This window comes from Lissotriton helveticus, chromosome 3_1, assembly GCF_964261635.1.
Source record: "Lissotriton helveticus chromosome 3_1, aLisHel1.1, whole genome shotgun sequence".
In the NCBI taxonomy this organism is placed as follows: domain Eukaryota; kingdom Metazoa; phylum Chordata; class Amphibia; order Caudata; family Salamandridae; genus Lissotriton; species Lissotriton helveticus.
Window position 1 is genome coordinate 809,519,416 of NC_136061.1, and position 18,832 is coordinate 809,538,247.

An 18,832-nucleotide genomic window follows, 5' to 3' on the forward strand; every position below is an offset into this window, starting at 1 on the left:
TGGACAAGGTGATAACTGAGAGGGCAGTATACACGAGTAGGGCCTGCTCACGTAAATGGAACAAGATATGGACCCCGTGGAATGGGTTCAGGGGGGAGATTTGTGAACCCCTTCAGGAGGACGACCCACTGACATCAGACGAGGAGGGGGAGGACGAGTAGGAGGAGTGGAAGGAGGGGGGGCGGATTGGTGACCCTTGAGTCCAACTTAGATTCATAATCGGGAGGGGGAGGGACTGGCAGACAGGCTAGCCTGAATTAGCAGCACTCTTCAACAGAGGCACCCACCAACAAGGGAACATGGTAATAGCCGCTCAAGTGGTAATGGCTCTGCTCACCCACAAAAGACAATCCACACGTACAAGAGGGGACAGGGGCTGTGCTCTCATTTCCTCGTTTCCCTTATGATCTAAATGTGGTACCTTCTTGTTTAAGTTAGGTTATCGTTACAAAATAGAAAAACCAGACCTATATATATCAGGAGTCAAGATGCGAGTGATGTACACACATTGTTCCAAAACGCCGCCGAGCCCCCGGGATGTCGGCACTGGGGCTGTGTTATCCAGACAGTATCGAAGGCATGCGAATGTGTTGCGACCGGCCCCTGGGGTTGTAGGCCAGAAGCTGTGTATGATTCGGAAGGTACAATAAAGGTCTTGGGGAAAAAAAAACACAAAAAAAAACATGCATTTACATTGCGGCCAGCCTGCATGTAATCTTCGGCTGCTCTCTAGGTAAACAAACACCACGCTCGCACTATAGACACTGGATTGCGCACACTGAAAGAACAAGCACTGGCAAAATCAGCAAGTTAGGTGGGTGCCTGCTAAAATATGGCACCTGTGTTAATAATGCTGAAAGTTTAGATCGGCGCCCGGGGGCAGGACAGCAATGAGAAAGCTGCTTGATGCGTGGCCAAACAAAAAAAAAAGTAACACAGTACAGATTAAAGACAATTTGCAAAAAGAAATTGAAAAATAGATAAAAGGAGAGAAAATCAGACAGAAGGGCCGGGAGAGGCACAACAAGCTGCAAGTCTACAAACATCCCCCAATAAAATGAGATGCTCCATATTTGGGACGCTCGAATCGATCCTGCATGCCATATGTTTTCTTGGAATTACACCATCAAATGCATTTACATTGTTGAAAAACAATCTAGAAACGGGAGCAGCTCGGAAGAAATGGCGTCCTGGAGCACGTATTTAATATAATGTGTGGTATAGTGCTTCAAAGTCCACATCAAGCTGGAATACTAAAGAAACAGAATCATCAGTAAGTCTATAGAAGACACTTCGCGAGAGAAGCATATGAGGACTGTAAACATGGTCTGGGTACACTCAGAGACCACTAATGTCAATGAACGTTACAACCCTTTATAGACAATACAATATTACTTTTTCCAGCATGACCAATGAAAATATGGCAAAGATTTCCTTGTACGGTACTTCAAACACGCTGTCCAGATAACCCCGAGGGATTAGCTTTCTTCTGCCTGCAAAGTAAACAGAGCAGGTAAGGTGCGCAGGACAAGCATCCTGGCCTGCAGCGGGAGCAGGGCGCAGCAATCCATTCCCAGCCAATTAACCACTTAGGGAGCAGCTGTGAAGGTACCCCTGGGGAGCTGCCTGCATCAGACACCGAACGCAGGGAGAACTGCAGGGCGCCGAAATAGAGACTGGCTCAAAAACAATTATTTTTACAAGTGAACAAATTATAAAAGCAAGTGTTAAATTACATGCGACAAAAGTGACAATAGTGAGCAACCAAACTACAAGAGGTAGCAATAGATACATTACAGGAGGAAAAAGTGATGTGTGCAGGTTAAAAAAGCGTACAGAAGACCGAATTAAAAGATGGAGCGTGAGAAATGGCACGGGAGGTGAACAAGAGAACGGGGCACAACAGAAAGAGGAGGAGGGTTAAAAGGAAGGCTCAACTGCACAGGGAAAGAAAATTAGTATGAAAGAAGGGGAGAGTAACCGGATGAAAGGAGGGCTGGGGGTCCGCTGCCTTTAAGGGGCTATGTGAGGAGAACTGAGCGTCTTGCCGTAACTGTAAAAGATGAGCCTCCAGGCAGAAAACTAAGAATGGGGGCGGAGAGTAAGAAAGACAAGAAAGTAAGCACCAGGAGTGGGGCAGTAGGAAAGAGGGGGAAGAAAGACAGGAGACGAGAGCTAAACCGCGAGTCGACACAGGAGATAGGTTCACCTGAGACTTACCTTTCTGCCAAGAAGCAGAACAGGATCCTCTGCCCGCAGCACAGGAAGAGAGGAAAGTGGGGCAGATGAGGCGGGAGTGGGGGGCTGAGGGGTGGGAGGAGGAGAAGGGGGTGTTGAAGGAGGGAGGAGAGCTGGGATGAAGGCGCACCCAGCCCTGCAGCTGCCTCTGGTTACATGCTGGCGCTGGGAAGCTCCTGCTCTCACGGCATGGGGCGCGAGCCCCCACTGAACACTCAACAGTGCACAGGAAGCGGCCGCGCAGAACACGCAACGCGAGGGTACAGGGCGAGGGGCAGACACCCCCTCCAAAACACAGCGTGAGCGCGCTTGGCTCCCAAAGTTACTCACTGTGAGAGCTGCTGAAAAAAAACAAGTGTATGGTCTTAACAGAGTTGCATTTAAAATAAAGCCGTACCAGCCAAATACTGCAGTGCATGCGCGTTTCAGCCACGTAAGTAGCGGCAACTATGGAATTATTTTGTGCTGCACTGCTACTTGAGTGCATGCGTCCTGCACCGTTCAGAGAATACAACAAGCTGAGGATCGCTGGGCGCGAAACAGCGCGGTGCGAGCGCAGGAGACGCAGTCGCCGTGAGCGTGCACATCAGCTGAAGATCGCCGGAGACTACACGCCAACCTCCGAGTCTGCCTGCTGCCGAGACTGACCCGCTGCGGAGGGAGAGGGACACGCAGAAAGAGCCCGGTGAGTTGGGGGGGGCTGAGTGGGAGGGGATGTGTGTGTTTGCCTGTGTGTGTGTGTTTGTGTGAACAGCATGCCGGAATCGGAGAGCGTGTTCACGCACGCTCCGATTCCGGCGTGCTGCGCTTGGCCATCTCTTGTCTCACTGTAAGCAGTGAAACAGAATTCTGTTTTGGCTGCGGGACAGGAGATGTGCGCGCACGCGTGCCTGTACGTGCGGGTCCACAGACCCGAATCGCCGCGCGTGCCCCGGTCTGTCTCCCTTGAGAGGCATCTCCACAACAATGGGTCTCGAGGGCGAGACCTAAAAAGTAGCAGCATACTTTAAAAACACCCTCTGAGATGATAGAAGAACATTACAGGAGCCACTTTCATGTTGAAAAAAAAATTAAAACATTGTTTTATTTTTGCAGGAGAGAAAGCCAAATACTTGTTTGCATACAATATGGCAATGATGTTTTAAGCATCATTTAAGCTGTCGCTTTGGGTTTTTAGACCAGAACTGCATTTTCGGTCAAGAAATGAAGGATGGGTTGGCCTTGATCTACTGTTTTCCACAGGCAACAGATTTGCTCTAAGACCAACTTACCCTGAATTACAAATTGTTTATTATTGATGGTATCTCTTTGATTTTGTTCTGAGACTATGTAGAGTTCAGCAGCTTGTCATCTCTTCTTTTTCATCTTCAGCGGCTACAAACTACTTTATTTGATATTAAATATCTCACTGCTTAGTGCGCTAGAGGGCGCATGAGCGGAATGGCTGCTTAAGTGAGTAGCTCCCGCGCCTTGGGGAAATATCCTGTAATTATCCTGCACTACAGGCTGCCGAATCGCCAACAACGCACATCGCTACACGCAGGCCGGCATACCTCACACTCGCCCTAAGTTTGGGATTGATACGAGCTTTGAGGCCGAAGATATCACAGCTTTGATATTCGGCGAGGGCTGACCTGGAGCTGGTGAGGAGAGAGCGCCGGGGCAGCGAACCACGCAAGTCCGAGGTCGGCCCCGAGGCGGCTGGGCCGCAACTCTGCACATTTGCCTAGAGACGGAGGAAGATCCCGGATCGGAAGCGGTGACTGAAGAGGCGCACGGAGATCGCTCTACTACCCGGCCTGTCCCCCCCCACCCCTCTCCTGCTAACCAATACCCCCGGAGTGGAGAACGCAGGTGTGTTCTTTTTCTTTTCCTCTCCGCCCGGCGGGAAAGCGGCTGGTGGGACACTCGAAAGCCGCCTGCAGCGGCTGCTGTTTCCCGGGCATTCTTGCCACTGCGGGGGGTGTCGGGGAGTGCGTTGGATTGCCGCAGAGACCCGCGGACAGAGCGTCTGGAGCTGAGAGGACCGGAATACGAGAGGATCCTCCAGGGGACCCCCATGGGTAGCGTGGACTGAGAGACTGATTGCCGGTAAGCCTCCTATACTTGCCCTCCACCTGACAAGACAGGCCCCCTGCTCACCACTGCCACGCACTACACCCTACTAGCGAGAGGGGTCATTATTTCTATCACGCGCTCGACTTGTTGGGGGTGACCGGGGCCCAGGTGCTGTCCTCCCTGAATTGGACTCTGAAGGACTGTGACCAACAACTAGACTGCGGAGCTGTGGGCTGCCTCTGTCCTCATGTCGCCCCCCCTCTGGGGCTTTTAATATACCGGTGCTGCCCTGAGGGGCTCCTCTGCCCTCTGCCTCCCTCTACCGCCGACCAGCAGCTAACACGCCTGGGGTTTTGCGCTGCCTAGCGCCCCATTTGGGACCCTACACAACACGCCTGCTGAGTGCACGGTGGCTTGAGACTTCTTCTTGCTGCGAACATGGGGCGATTCGATACCCGTCAAGCAAAGCTGAGTTTTGAAGGCGCCAAAAAAGGCGCGAAATCGGGACCCGATGGCCCTGGATCTAGTGGGGCACCCCTAGCAGCCAGCGCACCTCCTACCACGGACATTGATTTACATGCCCTGTTTCAGGAAATGCGACAAGGGTTTGCGACAGTGGTTGAGAAAGTCGATGGTGTAACATCCCGCTTGGATGCATTGGTTCATAAGGTGGATCGCCATGAAGAGAGACTGACGGATGCGGAACAACGTATCTCTGCCACCGAAGATACCGCCGCGACCCATACAACGCAGCTGGCGCGGATGGATAATTTACTTCGGATCATAGCAGCGAAAAACGAGGATTTGGAGGCTCGCAGCCGCCGCAACAATATACGCGTTACTAATGTGCCGGAATCTACAAACACGGGCAGGATGGAACTCTACATTGAGAAATTGCTCAAGGGGTCGATTGGGGATGAGGCTTTTTCTCCCCAATTCATCGTAGAACGAGCGCATCGCTCTCTGGCGCCTGTGCCCAAACCCGGACTGCCGCCTCGACCCATTATAGCTAAACTGTTAAATTATCGCGATCGTGATGCGGCGTTGAAAGCGGCCCGTACTCAACGTAACCTACACTATGATGGCATCACCTTTTCCATTTACCCGGACTTCACACCTATGGTGCAGGAGGAGCGCCGTAAATTTCTGCCCGTGAAGAAAAAGCTTCGTGAAGCCCAAGTAGACTATGCTCTTTTGTACCCTGCGAAGCTGCGAATCACTCACCAGGGGCGGCAGTGGTTCTTCACGAACCCGCAGAAGGTGGAGGACTTTCTAAAAACGCTTCGAAGGACACGGCGAGAGGAGCAGGATGCTGCAGCGGCTCTTGATCACGAAGAATTGCTGCCAGATCTGAATGAATGACATTCGCCTTCACGAATCACGCTGGTTGCTTATTCTGCACTGCTTGGCTGTTAATCATCATACGGACCTGCACTGACTACGAGTAGGCTCTGCATGGCCTCGACATGCCTGTGGTAATGTAACCCAAGGCCTGCTCTCCCGACTCTAGGCTCCACCGAGGGCGGTACAGACTGGAGCTATGGGTTAGAGGGTGGCCGTGCGTACTCTATGTTTTACCCCCATAGGGTGCTCCCCTTAACGATGTTATTGATTGTTTTGTTGTTACTAGGGGGGGACAGGAGGGGGCGGGGAGGGGAACGTTGGGTGGGACTCAATGGCTACTGGCATGATTGGGATGCTGGGGTGGGAGGGGGGTGGACTGTTGTAAGTTGAGGCTATACATGCTTGAAATATGGAGACAGACTCTACGATGGTATAACTGGCCCTGGTGGTGTGGTGCTTTAGGCCCGGGCTCATCGCCCTGCATGATACTTTGTTGTTGGCTGCAGATAAACCTATGGCTACGCTGACTACTAATGTACATCTAACCTGCTTGTCCTGGAATGTGCGAGGGTTGAATGATGCTAGAAAATGTCGAAAGGTCATTGCCTATCTTGATAGGCACCACGCTCAGGTGGTCATGTTGCAAGAAACCATCTACCGCCACGTGACAGAAATGTTTTTGCAAGTAGGTGGGCTGGGGACCGAATTTTTTCCTCTTACTCCTCATATGCAAGGGGGGTAGCTATACTTGTTGCCCGTAATGTACCATTTCACAAGCATGGGGAATTTGCTGATAAGGAGGGGCGGTATGCACTGTTGTGGGGTAGGCTGGGTCGAGACACTTACACGTTTGTGGCGACTTATGCGTCAAATGTTGATACGCCTGCATTTTTCACCACTCTCTGGGGCAAAATATTAGCGGCGGGCTCTCGACACATTATATGGGGAGGCGATTTCAATCTGGCACTGAAACCTCACTTAGATAGAGCTGATGGGGTGGGCTCCTATAAACCCAGAGCTCGCGAAGCGCTGGAGGGAGTGATTGCAGAGGGGGACCTTCTAGATGCCTGGAGACACTTACATCCGTTGAGGAGAGAGGGCACTCACTTCACTTCACACACGGGGACATGGGCACGATTGGATTATTTTCTAATTACCAAGGGGATTGCCGCGGAGCTAGTGGGGGTGTCCCACCTACCTAGAACGCACTCTGATCACAGCCCTGTTGCACTTCACCTTCGTATTCCTGGATGGGACAATCTTAGGCCACATTGGAGGCTCCGCCCAGAAATCTTATTAGACACTGTGTTTCGCACTGAATTGGGAGAGGAAGTGGAAGCTTTCTTCCCCAGAAATAAGGGCTCAGTTGCCTCAGTTGAACACATTTGGGAGGCTTTCAAGGTGATCGTCAGGGGCTTTTGTATGTCCAAGAGCTATGGGGTCCTACGGGATATCCTACGTACTATTGGCACATTGGAGAAGGAACTGAGGACTCTTGAGCGCCGCATGGTAGATGAACCTAGCTCTGAACTACATGCTACTTTTAGGGAAACCCTGTCAAGATTTGAGGAGGAGGCTGCTAGGGAATCTAAGTTCCGGGGCAAACATTGGCAAGCCCGAAGGTATTGTGAAGGTGATAGGCCTGGGAAGGGTACTGGCTGCACTTACTCGACCACCACGTGATCGCAATGTTATATTTGAACTTACAGATACACAAGGCGTCACTGTCAGGAATTCGGAGGACATCCTTGATTCTTTCACGACACACTATCGATCGCTCTACACTTCCGCCGCTGGGTCTGCAACGTCCTATGCTAGTTACCTGGGGGATGTCGCGCTGTGTTGGCTTAGCGATGGGGATAGGGCCTTTTTAGCTGCGCCGTTTGAAATCGATGAGATTCGGGATGCCATCATGTCTCTTCAGAATGGCAAGGCCCCTGGCCTTGATGGCATCCCTGCCGAATTTTACAAAACATATATCGATATCATGGCTCCTGTCCTGCGTGAAGTTTACTTGGAATCCCTTGACGAAGGCGTTTTACCCTGCTCTATGCGCGAGGTTGTCATCACCTCTTTACTGAAACCTGACAAGGATCCCAGCTCCTGTAACTCCTATCGCCCACTCTCCCTCTTAAACTGCGATGTAAAGATACTCGCTAAAGTTCTGGCTACTCGGCTATCACTGTTGATGACTAGAATTGTGCTGCCCGATCAATCTGGATTCGTGGCTGGTCGCTCTACGTCGCACAATCTTCGCACCTTGTTTTCTCTCCTACGCACGGTGCACCCTGAAACGCCTGTTGCAGCCGTATTTCTCGATGCGACTAAAGCATTTGACTCAGTCGAATGGCCTTATTTATTTTCTGTATTGGCGAGCATGGGGTTTCCACCCCTGTTTATATCCTGGGTTCGCCTGCTGTATACTCAACCTATGGCGAGAGTGCTGATTAATGGACACCTGTCACAACCTATTGCCATTACCAGAGGTACACGTCAGGGCTGTCCGCTCTCGCCCTTATTGTTTGCCATAGCTGTCGAGCCTCTGGCCTGCCGCCTACGTCAGCTTCATCGAGATGGGGCTGTCCAGTGTTTACAGCGACAAATTGATGTGTCCCTGTATGCAGACGACATCACCCTGTATGTCAAGCACCCAGGGATACATCTTAATCCTTTACTTAGGGAGTTCATTTTGTTTGGTGGACTGTCCGGTGTACACATCAACTGGTCCAAGTCCCAAATTTTCCCCTTAACTGAAGCGGTGAGAGACTTTCCTCTTGACTATCCATTGGAGTGGTGCCGGTCGGACCTCCGCTACCTGGGGATACGTATTTCCCGTGATAAGGAGGAGACAATTCGAGCCAATTACGGAGTGGCTATCACAAAACTGACAGCATCCGTGGACCGCTGGCTCACCTTGCCGCTTTCCATGGCCGGCAGGGCCTCCCTAATAAAAATGGTTATCCTTCCCCGATTCCTTTACCTCTTTACCAACATTCCATATTTCCCGGGCACATTCTTCTTTAAAACGCTGAAGATGGAGTTGCGCAGGCTTTTTTGGGGGGGTAGGAGCGCACGGCTTCATTGGTCTACTCTCACCTTGCCCTACGACAAAGGAGGTTTCGACGTCCCGAATTTCGAGGAATATTACCAGTGTGCTCAGGCACATTTTGCCTACCACTGGATGGCTCCTACGCCTTACATGCCACATATTGCGGTCGAAGACTGGATAGTACACCCCCTCCCGCTCTCAGGATTGCTTCACTGCCCAGAATCGTCCATCACTACACCGAACACTTCAGTTTCATGCACGATGGATGCGTGGCGTCGTATGGCCAAGAGCTTGCTGTGCCGGCTGCCTTATTCGCCGAAGCTGCCACTTACCTATAATCCTGAACTCACCCTATTGCGGGAACAGGGATTCCGTAACCTCTGTGCTAAACTACATGTCTCATGCTGGGGTGACTTGTTTGTTAATGGTACGTTTAAAACGGCGGACCTTTTCTTCGCGACGCACAGCCACAACCCTCTGGAACTTTTTTATTACATCCGATTACGGGCGGGGATGCGGGACATACTCCCCAAATTCCCTGACGAGCCCGAGATTTTCCCCCCGCTTCATTTCCTGGTAAGCTCTCGAGATGGGGCGCATTTGGTGTCTGGCCTTTACCGTCAGCTCAGAGATGCTGCACCGATACCAGAATCCAGGGCTCGGGCGCGCTGGGCTGCGGAGTTGGTGGCTGACATTAGCGATGAACAGTGGCTGTTCTGCTGTGCCCTCACCTCCCGCTTATCTGCTAGCAGCAGATTCAAAATTATCCATTATAAATTCCTACAACGGATGTACTACACACCGGTGCGAAAATTTAGATTTGGTCTGGCGGAAGACGACCGCTGCGCGCGCTGCCGTGCTGACCATGCGGATGTTCTGCATTTGGCATGGGAGTGCCCAGAGGTGGCCATTTATTGGCAACAAGTGACGGATGCCCTTACGGACATGACGGACACTACGGTGCCTATGGACCCCTTGGTGACGCTTCTCGGATATACTCAACAGATCCCTAGCTCCAGCCGGAAATTTGTGGATACTGCGTTGCTGGTGGCCAAAAGGCGCGTGGCCTGTCGGTGGGGACGTGGCAGGGCGCCCAAATTTAAGGACTGGTTAGCAGACCTGACCTACTGTCAGGACCAGCATAATACTTTTGCCGACTTATTACCTACGTCCTGTAAACCTAGAGACATATGGGGTCCCCTGGTGTGCTATATGCTCCAGAGATCGGTCGAGGTAGATACACCTGGGGAGGCCCCTGCTACTCCCTGATGCTGCGTCATGCACCCCCAAGAAAGCACCTTCACTCTTGCTATAGCATTCACATAACACTGTGGTTGGCGCGGGACATACTTTGGCTTCTGCGGTTTGAACTGGAATAGTCAGCTTTCTACACCGCTGCCCCCATACCCACTGTTGAGGGCCTCCCCCCTCCTGGTAGCGACTGTTCCCCCCCTCCCCCCCTTACCTCTAAGTTGGGCCGTGGCCCCATGCACTACACTCTGCACGTTCCCGACTTCTTCTTCCATCCTGATGCATTGCATATAAGCCACAGCACATGTCCTTCCCCTCGGTTCTACTAGTAGCCGCTCAGAGCACAGTGTCGCGACTGCTGAGGGCCACACTGCACTACCTATCTGGACTGCCTCACTGATTTGACATTGTTTCTTGATTCAAGGGAAAATGTAAAGCCTCTTGGTTGTATTCATGTTGGGAAAATTGTTATCACTGTTATGTCACTGCATGTTAACATTGAAAACACTGTTCTGCTGCTGCTCATCCTCTAGGGACCCTGCAACATCGGCTGTGTACCTGCCATCATTCATGCATAAACTGTGCCGCCGGGCCTCAGGGATGCCGGCTACAAGGCTGTGTTCTACTTACCTTGTTGTGCTGCCGGCCTCCGGGTTGTGGGCCCGAAAAGCTGTGTACTCTACCTTGTCTTATACAATAAAGCAGTGTTGAACCAAAAAAAAAAAAAATAATAAATCTCACTGCTTAAATCAGCCTGCAATCACCATTTGTGGGGCTCACCTGGCTCAATTCCTTCTTTTATCTTCTAGACTCTGCAATAGAAAGGAGTGGAAATTTGCCCAATATAGTCTAGCAAATAGTGTGACTTTCAGCACAGCCCCAAAGGCAAGCTTCTCTTATTTTGCCTTTTTGTATTTGTTTTTTCTTTCTCCACATTTGGGTCACATTGAAATATTTGCTTAATCTGGGTTAAGAAGCCGTATTTTCCTCAATGAGGAATATTGATAGACACAGATTTTCAAATTCCGTTTTGTTTTAGCTTTCTGGATACCATATTGTATTTCATTCAGACTGACAAAGTTGATTAAAACCTAATCTTTCTGTTTCCAAAACAAAAGTGAAGCATTTGATATTGGAATCTGTAATCTATGATTTGATTACTATACATTTGTCTAAATGTATTTATAGGAGGGTGCCATTTCACGTGTTGCCTGCTGCCTCCATGATGAAGATTTTGTTGCTGTAGCCACAAGGTATGAACATGTTGAAAGTGAATTAAATTACGCTGCAAAGACAATGGCTGTACACAGTAGTGTCCATTAGACTGCTGAGCATCTAATGTCTCTGGAAGCATATTGATATTATTTTGGAGGTTGAGATGATGGGGCTGATTTTTGGTTGCTAAGCAAGTGTCTTCAGAACAATCATTCTTAAAAGTCCCCATCAACCAGATAGGAGGTCTTGAATCACGAGAACCTTAGCATAGAAGGAATTCTACTAAGTTAAGAAGCATAAATATCCAAAATATTTTCCCAAACGAAAACGTCATTGGGCCCGGAATGTTGTGCCACAAAATTCTCAACAACCTGAAACGCACTGTTAACATGACCAACTTTTCACCTCAAACTGTATGTACTGTTCTTCAAACGTGATATGCCCATCAGTGCTTTTTTAATGAGGATTCTAAAGACTACCTCAGTCAGCAAGTATTAATTGTTTTCTGATAATCACCACACCGACATGATTCTAGTGCCTGTACATTGCAATTTATTGATTCTTCTTTAATTTTTGAAAACACACTTCCTTCACATAGAATCCTAATCAACATTGCATTTCTTTACCAATGCCACCCATTTCCAAAGTAACAATAAAAAATTCTTTATATAAACATTCCAGTCCAACCCAAAAAAGGAAGCCTAATTGTTTGCAGTTCTTTTCAAGTATTCAAGCTATCATTCAAAGTAAATAATAAGGAATATTTTCCCAGATGACCGCAACAAAACAGAGGAGACTTGCAATATTTTTTCTAGGTCAAAGCCTCCTAGACACCACAGCTGTCTGGTTGTGAAACAATGTCTTATGGCCATTTTGAAAGCTTCTCAAAATGAATGAGGAACCATTAGCTTTTTAGAAAGGTCCCTCACAATACTAGTCTGTGTATAAAAGATGTGCTATTCCTTGGTAAGTGTGAAATTGTTCAGGTCTGTGGAATAACCTCCCTTTGGAGGAAGTGCCCTCACACACCCCAAAAGGTGTCATGCTTCATCATTTGGGCATGCTCCTCGTCGGGCCGGTGCTACAATGCCCCCGCAGTGCAACTACAGGCTCATCTTCTATTGTGGCTCTGTTTAAATTGTGATTATAAGTGTAAAGTCACTCCAACTTTGTCACTCACTGAGTCACCCACTGTATATATCTTTCACTTCGTTCACCGTGCGCCGTTCACGCTGTTCACTATATCATTTGTGTCGCCACTGACTACTTGTACATATTTGAGCACCAAGTTTATATCTGGTTGTCATTTGAATTTCTCCTCGCTGTGCTGCCCCAATTGTATGAATATGACCTTGTCCTTTATCTTTTTTGAAATATAAGAATAATTCCAACAACCATATTATTTGAACAACTGTCTCCTTTACACATGATCGTGTAATGCCTTGTGCATACAAAAGTATTTGTCTTATGAATATCACCTGTTGGGATATTGTATTTTGTTATACCTTTGAACCCTAATCCCGACCAGGTTTACGGGTCACACTCCTGTTACCCCCTACAAGCAATGCCCGACGGGCACCCGTGAAGGGGCTCTTTGGCAAAGTTCTTTTAGATAGAGCTGTTGGGTGCGCGGGTTGTGTGGACTATAGTGGGGAGTGTAGCGAAGTGAAAAAAGGTGAGCTAAAACAGGTTTAGGATGCTCTGTGTCATAAACATTATTCAGGGGTGTGAGAAGTTGGCCTGGTATATGATGTTCACTATTCTAGTGAGCACCTTGTACCAGTCCAAACAACCCTTATGGTGATGGTTGTAAAGTCAACCTTATAGACCAGCTATCCTAGAGGTAGCGTGGACAGAACAGTCTTAGGCTAAAAGACTCTTGAGGGCGTGTAAAGCCAGCTGTTTTATCACATGTAACCCCTTGAATATCAAATGAAAGGACACCACACAGGATATATATAAAATATATATGTATTTATTTACTAACGCACTCCTCTGAATTCTTTATGAGATCAGAGGCTAAAGCTCATTACAAGTTATACTCAGAAATACTTTAAATAGCACAACTTACAGTTAGGCCCTAGCGGCGCGTAAAACCATATACTAAGTAAGTGGTATAAGAACCACAACTTTGGAAAGGGAAAGGCCTAGGGCATTGAGGATCGCTGGGGCTACACTATCTGACCCTTAGTTTGGGAGTAGGAGGCCCACAGGCGGCGCGTGCAGAGTCAGTACTCTCACGTGAGAGTCAATAGGAACGTAAAAAGGTAAGTAATTAAGTTTTAGGACACTTCCTGTCTAACTAGGGTTACACAACTAGCAAAACTGGACACTAGGATAGTCAATCCCTACAGGAGCACCGAAGTACTCGAGTTGCCTCACCCACGGGCTGCGGGTGCATAGGTGTCAAAGTGTGTCGAGTTTTCTCGTTGTTTCCTATGGAGCCTCGGAAGAAGATGCTGCAGGCGACCAGGAGGAAGATGTCCGAGTGGATCCAAGGGTGGATCTAGGATGAGGAGGACCTGAAAGCAGAGGGGACAGAGTCTAGGTCACTAGCCAGTGATCGGGTGGAACCAGTAAGGAACCAGAACTCGTCGAGGAGCAATCAGGTGCAGGTGTGAAGCTTGTCGTTGCAGCCAAGCGGACCAGGAGGCGTCGAGGACGACCAGGTGCTGGAGAGGAGCTGTCCCACGAAGGTTCTTGCAGATGGAGGGGTCGGCTTCAAGATCGGAGCCAACAAGCCTAAGCAAAGGCAAACCTCGCAGGATACACAAAAGGCTACTGGTGCAGACCAGGAGGGTCTGAGGTACTTCACCTTTTCAGGGAAGCGAGGGCCAGTCTGGAGCAACCAGACCAGCGATGGATTTTCAAAGGAGTCGTCGTCAGAGGGCTACTAGCCAATGGGCCAGCAACCGGACAACGCGTCGAGCAGAACACAAGCAGAAGGGCCCCACGCAGATCTCGTGGAGTGTGGAGGGCTGATCTTCGGTGCAGGTGGAGCTCGGTGTCGGGGTGTCTCAGTCCCCAGTGCACAGCTTCGAGGATACCTCAGGAGCTGCGCTGGTAGCAAGTTGAAGACTTTCCAAGTCGCCTGCTTCCACGGATTCCGACGCCTTCCACGGTGCTCAGCTGTGCTGGAGTCATGCAGTGGGGTCAGAGGAGTCCGGGGGTCGAGGTCTTGTCAGGCTCTGAACTCGAGTTCCGGCGGGAACAAGGACAAAGCAAGCCGTCGAGTTGCTGGATGGTGCCTGGTTGCCCAGGGTGGTCACTTCTTGGCCACAAGGGAGATTCTTCAATCTTCAGCGTCAGTTGAATGTCGAAGGGTCCAGAGTTTCGTCTTCATTTCGATTCCAGGATTATTCTAAAGTCTGCTGGGTCAGCTCCTACCTTTATACAACTAAAGGGGGCTGGTTTACTCACTAGGTCCCTCTTATGGATGGGACCAGGAAGGGGGGTGGTTACACCCCCTTTCCTTTGTGCAGTTTCGCGCCAGAGCTGGGGCTAGAGTGCCCCAGCAACTGGTTTGAACTGGGGTATGCATGGAGCACCTAGTGTGCCCCAGGCATGTCTCATTCTATTCAGCCCTCCCTGTCCCAATACACAAAATCCTGTCTGGGGTGGTTCTCGCACCTCTCCAGGCAGGAAACCTATTGTCCAGGCCTCCCTCGCTGGAAGGACTCCCAGCAGCAGGAGGTCAGACTTGTGTCTGTGGCAGCAGCATCCATTTTGTGACGCTGGGGCTCTGGTTAACTTTAACCGGGATAGTCAGAACTAACATGTCTTCTCCCTCTAGAAGGGTGGAATGCTACCCCCGTCGCCAGAATTGGCGAGGGGGTAGTATTCCAAAGCCTATGACACCTTACACGACATGTTTGGATAAAGCCAAACCAAAGTTAGCATTCAACCGCGAGGATTATAATGCACTTAAGAGTATATAGTATGGCAATATCATAGAACAGCTATAAGGACATGGTTCCGAAAGCTGCAGATGGGCTCAGCTCATGCTAGAGCACCATCTCACACATAACCAAGCACTCTGCCTCCAGGATTGTTAAGGCTTGCCATAGGAGTGCCTTATAGGTTGCTGTGTGTCTATATTTAAGGGTAGATATAGGAATACTATACCTAAGCAAGGGGTGATTACACGACCTTGCCCCAGCTGAGTGATCAGCCAGTTGTGCCAGTTTGAGTGGCCAGCCAGGGGTGGCATAATACATGCTGCAGCCCCTGGTAGGCCTTGGTTACATCTATTCCCTGAGTACCTAGGGTACACTTCTACAGGGGCTGAGAAGGTGAGCCAATTCCCAATTGTGGATGTACCTAGAGTACATGGTGTGAATTTAGAGAGAGTGCATCTGGGCTGTGGGTCTGATTATCAGGCCCACAGCCACATCTAAGTCGAAAACCAGTAAAGCAAAAGCAAAAAGTGGGGGTGACCATAGGAAGCAGACCCTACTCTCCTACAAGGGGTCTCACTATCTTAAGTAAAAACAGTGTGGCCCTATTTCGAGACAATGGTCCTATAGGGAGAGTGTGCTGTGTCTTGTGATCAACATGTTTCTTGCCATTGTCAGCCCATTTGGGGTCTATAAGCAATTTGTTTGCAATAGTTCTATTGATTCTGTGTTTCAAACCGCTTTAGCGAAAGGTGGGGCATGCACCATTGTTAAAAACATACAACCAACACAGTGGGGTGTAACAATCTATAATTAATTCTGTAAGTCTCATGACATATGACTTGTCTGAATTGTATAATGGTAAGCACACACGCTATGTGCGCTGCACTTAATTTACAACAAAGTTGCACAATGATCAGGACGGGTTATTTCAGCAAAAGTGCCTAACTCAAAAAGACATGATCCGATGTGGCAGCAGAGTCATGTTAATTGTCTATGCAGGACAAGCGTAGAGCACTCACCCCACATTGGTTTGGTCTAAGCTGGCGGGAAAGGAAAACCGAGCACGTCGTACACTCAGGCCCTCTTTGTGGGAGGAGGACACGGAACGAAAACAGGCTATCACTACACACATGTTATGAAAGCTTCCCAGGGAATGCTTTTTAACCATTGCTTACAAATGACTTTGTGGTTTGTAACTCACATTTTCTGGCTTTCTATTTGCTGGCTTTATTTGTTTTAGGCTGTCCAGCATGTCTTTATCCCTCGCGTGAAGCATCACTTAATTACTGTATTCTTCCACAAGGGCTCGCTTTCCGGAGGAAAAAGTTTATTATTTCAGTTAATTAAAACCAAACAATACATTTAAAAAAATCAAGTACAGGGATCAAGGCTCTTTATATTTGACAGCATTCTCTTTCTTTTGATCTAAAAGCATTCTGAGTCTAGTACATTCTGAGTTTTCCTTTTTTTAAATGTGAGCATTTTGGTGAACATAATATACAAGTTAAAAGAAAGAAACAGTCAAGAGACTATTGTTAACACATATAAAATGTGGTTCCAAGAGTTCTGGTATTATTCTTTGTTAAGTTCGAGAGGGCCTTTATTAGGTTCAAGTGAGCCTTCTTCCACGGAAGCCGCCGACATGTGTCCCTTGTTCAGGGAGGTTACCAGGTTGTGGTTCAACGCTTGAGCATGAACCAGCAGGAACTTTATTAATAGGCAGTTCAGGTGGGTGTCTGTTGGATTTAAGGCTGCCATAATCGCCGATCTGCACGTTCTGATGCCTCGTTCATTCATGGCCTTTTTTAGGAAGATGGCTCGAGCGTGGGCCAAATTCGGACAAATGCAAACGAGATGAATGAAGTCCTCCTTGCTGCAGCCACATAGTCTACAAGTTTTGGGTCCGTCAGGCTCCCAAATTGGCTGGTCCATGGTAGAGGGAAATTTCCCCAGACGTAGCGCCATTAGCTTTTGTTTTCTAGGGGCCGGAAATGTAATTGTTAGGTATGGGGCTGCAGTGAGTGTTTTGTATTTGGATATAACCACCCAGGCATGTTTTCTTGTACTGAAAGTAGCCTTGTCAGTTACAAGTGAATGGAATTTTGTTGATTTGTTTATGGCTTTCCTAAAAGCTGTATAAGGCAGGTTAATTTCCCAAAGGTTTCTTGTCCCGGTGTCAGTTAAGGCCTTCTCGAGAAACTGATTGTATGGAGACTTTACATCAGACTTTATTTCGTCCCACAGGGCTTTGTGCAACTCTGAAGCGAATATGTTCTGTTTCAGGCTGTACCAGTACTTTATTGTTGCGTACTTCCTTCCCACTGTTTCGTTTATTACCCCAAATTCTAATCTTGTCTGAGCTGGTGAAGCTGCCCGGTGAATTTGGAAAGTGGATTTGTACATAGCCGTCTGTAATTTGTTCAGCAGGTCCGCGTCTTTCCCATGAAGGGCTGCACTGCCGTAAGACAGCGTAGGAAGCACCTTGGCTTTTAATGTTGCTAATAAAGGTTTGTATGTTGGCCCCGTAAGCTTTTTTGCAAGAGACATGAAGGCAAATGAAAGTGCATTTGCTCTCTGGGCGATGTACATTTTTTGCTGCTGGTGGTTGTGCCGATTGTCAAAATAAAAACCCAAGTACTTATAGGTGGACACAGCTTCTATGTTTTTTCCTCTAATTGGATGAGTTGGCTTAGTGTCCGTCGTCTGGTGATGAGCATTGTTTTGCTTTTAGTTGTATTTATCTCCAAGTTGTTATTACTTATAAATTTCGCTAGCCCCTCCAGCGATCTTTGGAGGCCAGTCTTGGTTAGGCTCATCAATATGACGTCGTCCGCGTATGATAAATGAGTTAGAGATAAGGAGCCAATTTTTGGGGGGTGGGATAAGATGTCATTTAGGCTCGGAGCTAGGTCTGCCATAAAGGGATTGAAGAGATGCGGGGCTAGAACACAGCCTTGCTTGAGGCCTTTGCTGGTGTTGATTTTCCTTGAGAGCCGTGTTCCATTCCCCAATTTTACTTCCATCCATGTGCTGGAGTAGAGAAGAAGAATTCCTCTCAAAGTTTTTTCCGGGATATTCCATCTGCGCAGTTTCCTCCATAGGATGCTACGGTCTACGCTATCGAAGGCCGCCTTTAAGTCGATAAAACACAGATGGAGGGGCTGTTTCCTTCGTAGATATTTGTCGGCTAACACTGAGAGTGTCAAGACGTTTGTCATTGTCCCGCACCCCTTCCTGAAGCCTGTTTCATTCAACGGGATTCTCTTTGTGGCGTCAGACCAGCTTATCAAGTCTTCAAGGAGCAGGGATGCAAAGTACTTCGCCTCCACATCTAGGACAGCGATCAATCTGTAATTTGCTGGAGATGTTCTATCTCCTCCTTTGAAGATAGGTGAAATTATTGAGCCTTGCCAGCTTGATGGAATTTGGTTTTCATTTTCTACTTCATCGAATAGTTTTTTTAGGTTTCCACTCCAGTAGTCCGGGTCGTCTTTGAAAACTATCGGAGGGATGCCATTCGGTCCTGGCGCTCCACTGCAGCGAGACTTCCTTAAAATTCTTCTTATATCCTCATCGCGGAAACCTGTGCGTCTGGGCATATCTGTGTCTCGTTGTTCTCTGAAAGTTGAGCCTCTTCTCTAGGCTGCCTTACTGTCCTTTGGTCCCCATTTGACAACTGTGTTGTACTTCTTTCTTCATTCAGGGGTTCTGCTTTTGTACAGGGCATTTTTCTTCGCCACAAATTATGGAACTCGCTTTGCTATGTTTGACCCTTTTG

At 48.6% G+C, this 18,832-nt stretch overlaps 1 protein-coding gene across 2 annotated transcripts in view; it reads left to right on the plus strand.

Annotated features, from left to right (window-relative positions):
• HPS5 (HPS5 biogenesis of lysosomal organelles complex 2 subunit 2) overlaps positions 1-18,832 on the plus strand; it is a 594,029-nt gene that overhangs the window by 123,950 nt on the left and 451,247 nt on the right. For both annotated transcript variants that reach the window (XM_078681077.1, XM_078681076.1), the window contains exon 4: positions 11,129-11,193. In XM_078681077.1, coding sequence (XP_078537203.1) covers positions 11,129-11,193 — 65 coding nt within the window. The remainder of the gene's footprint in view (positions 1-11,128; positions 11,194-18,832) is intronic.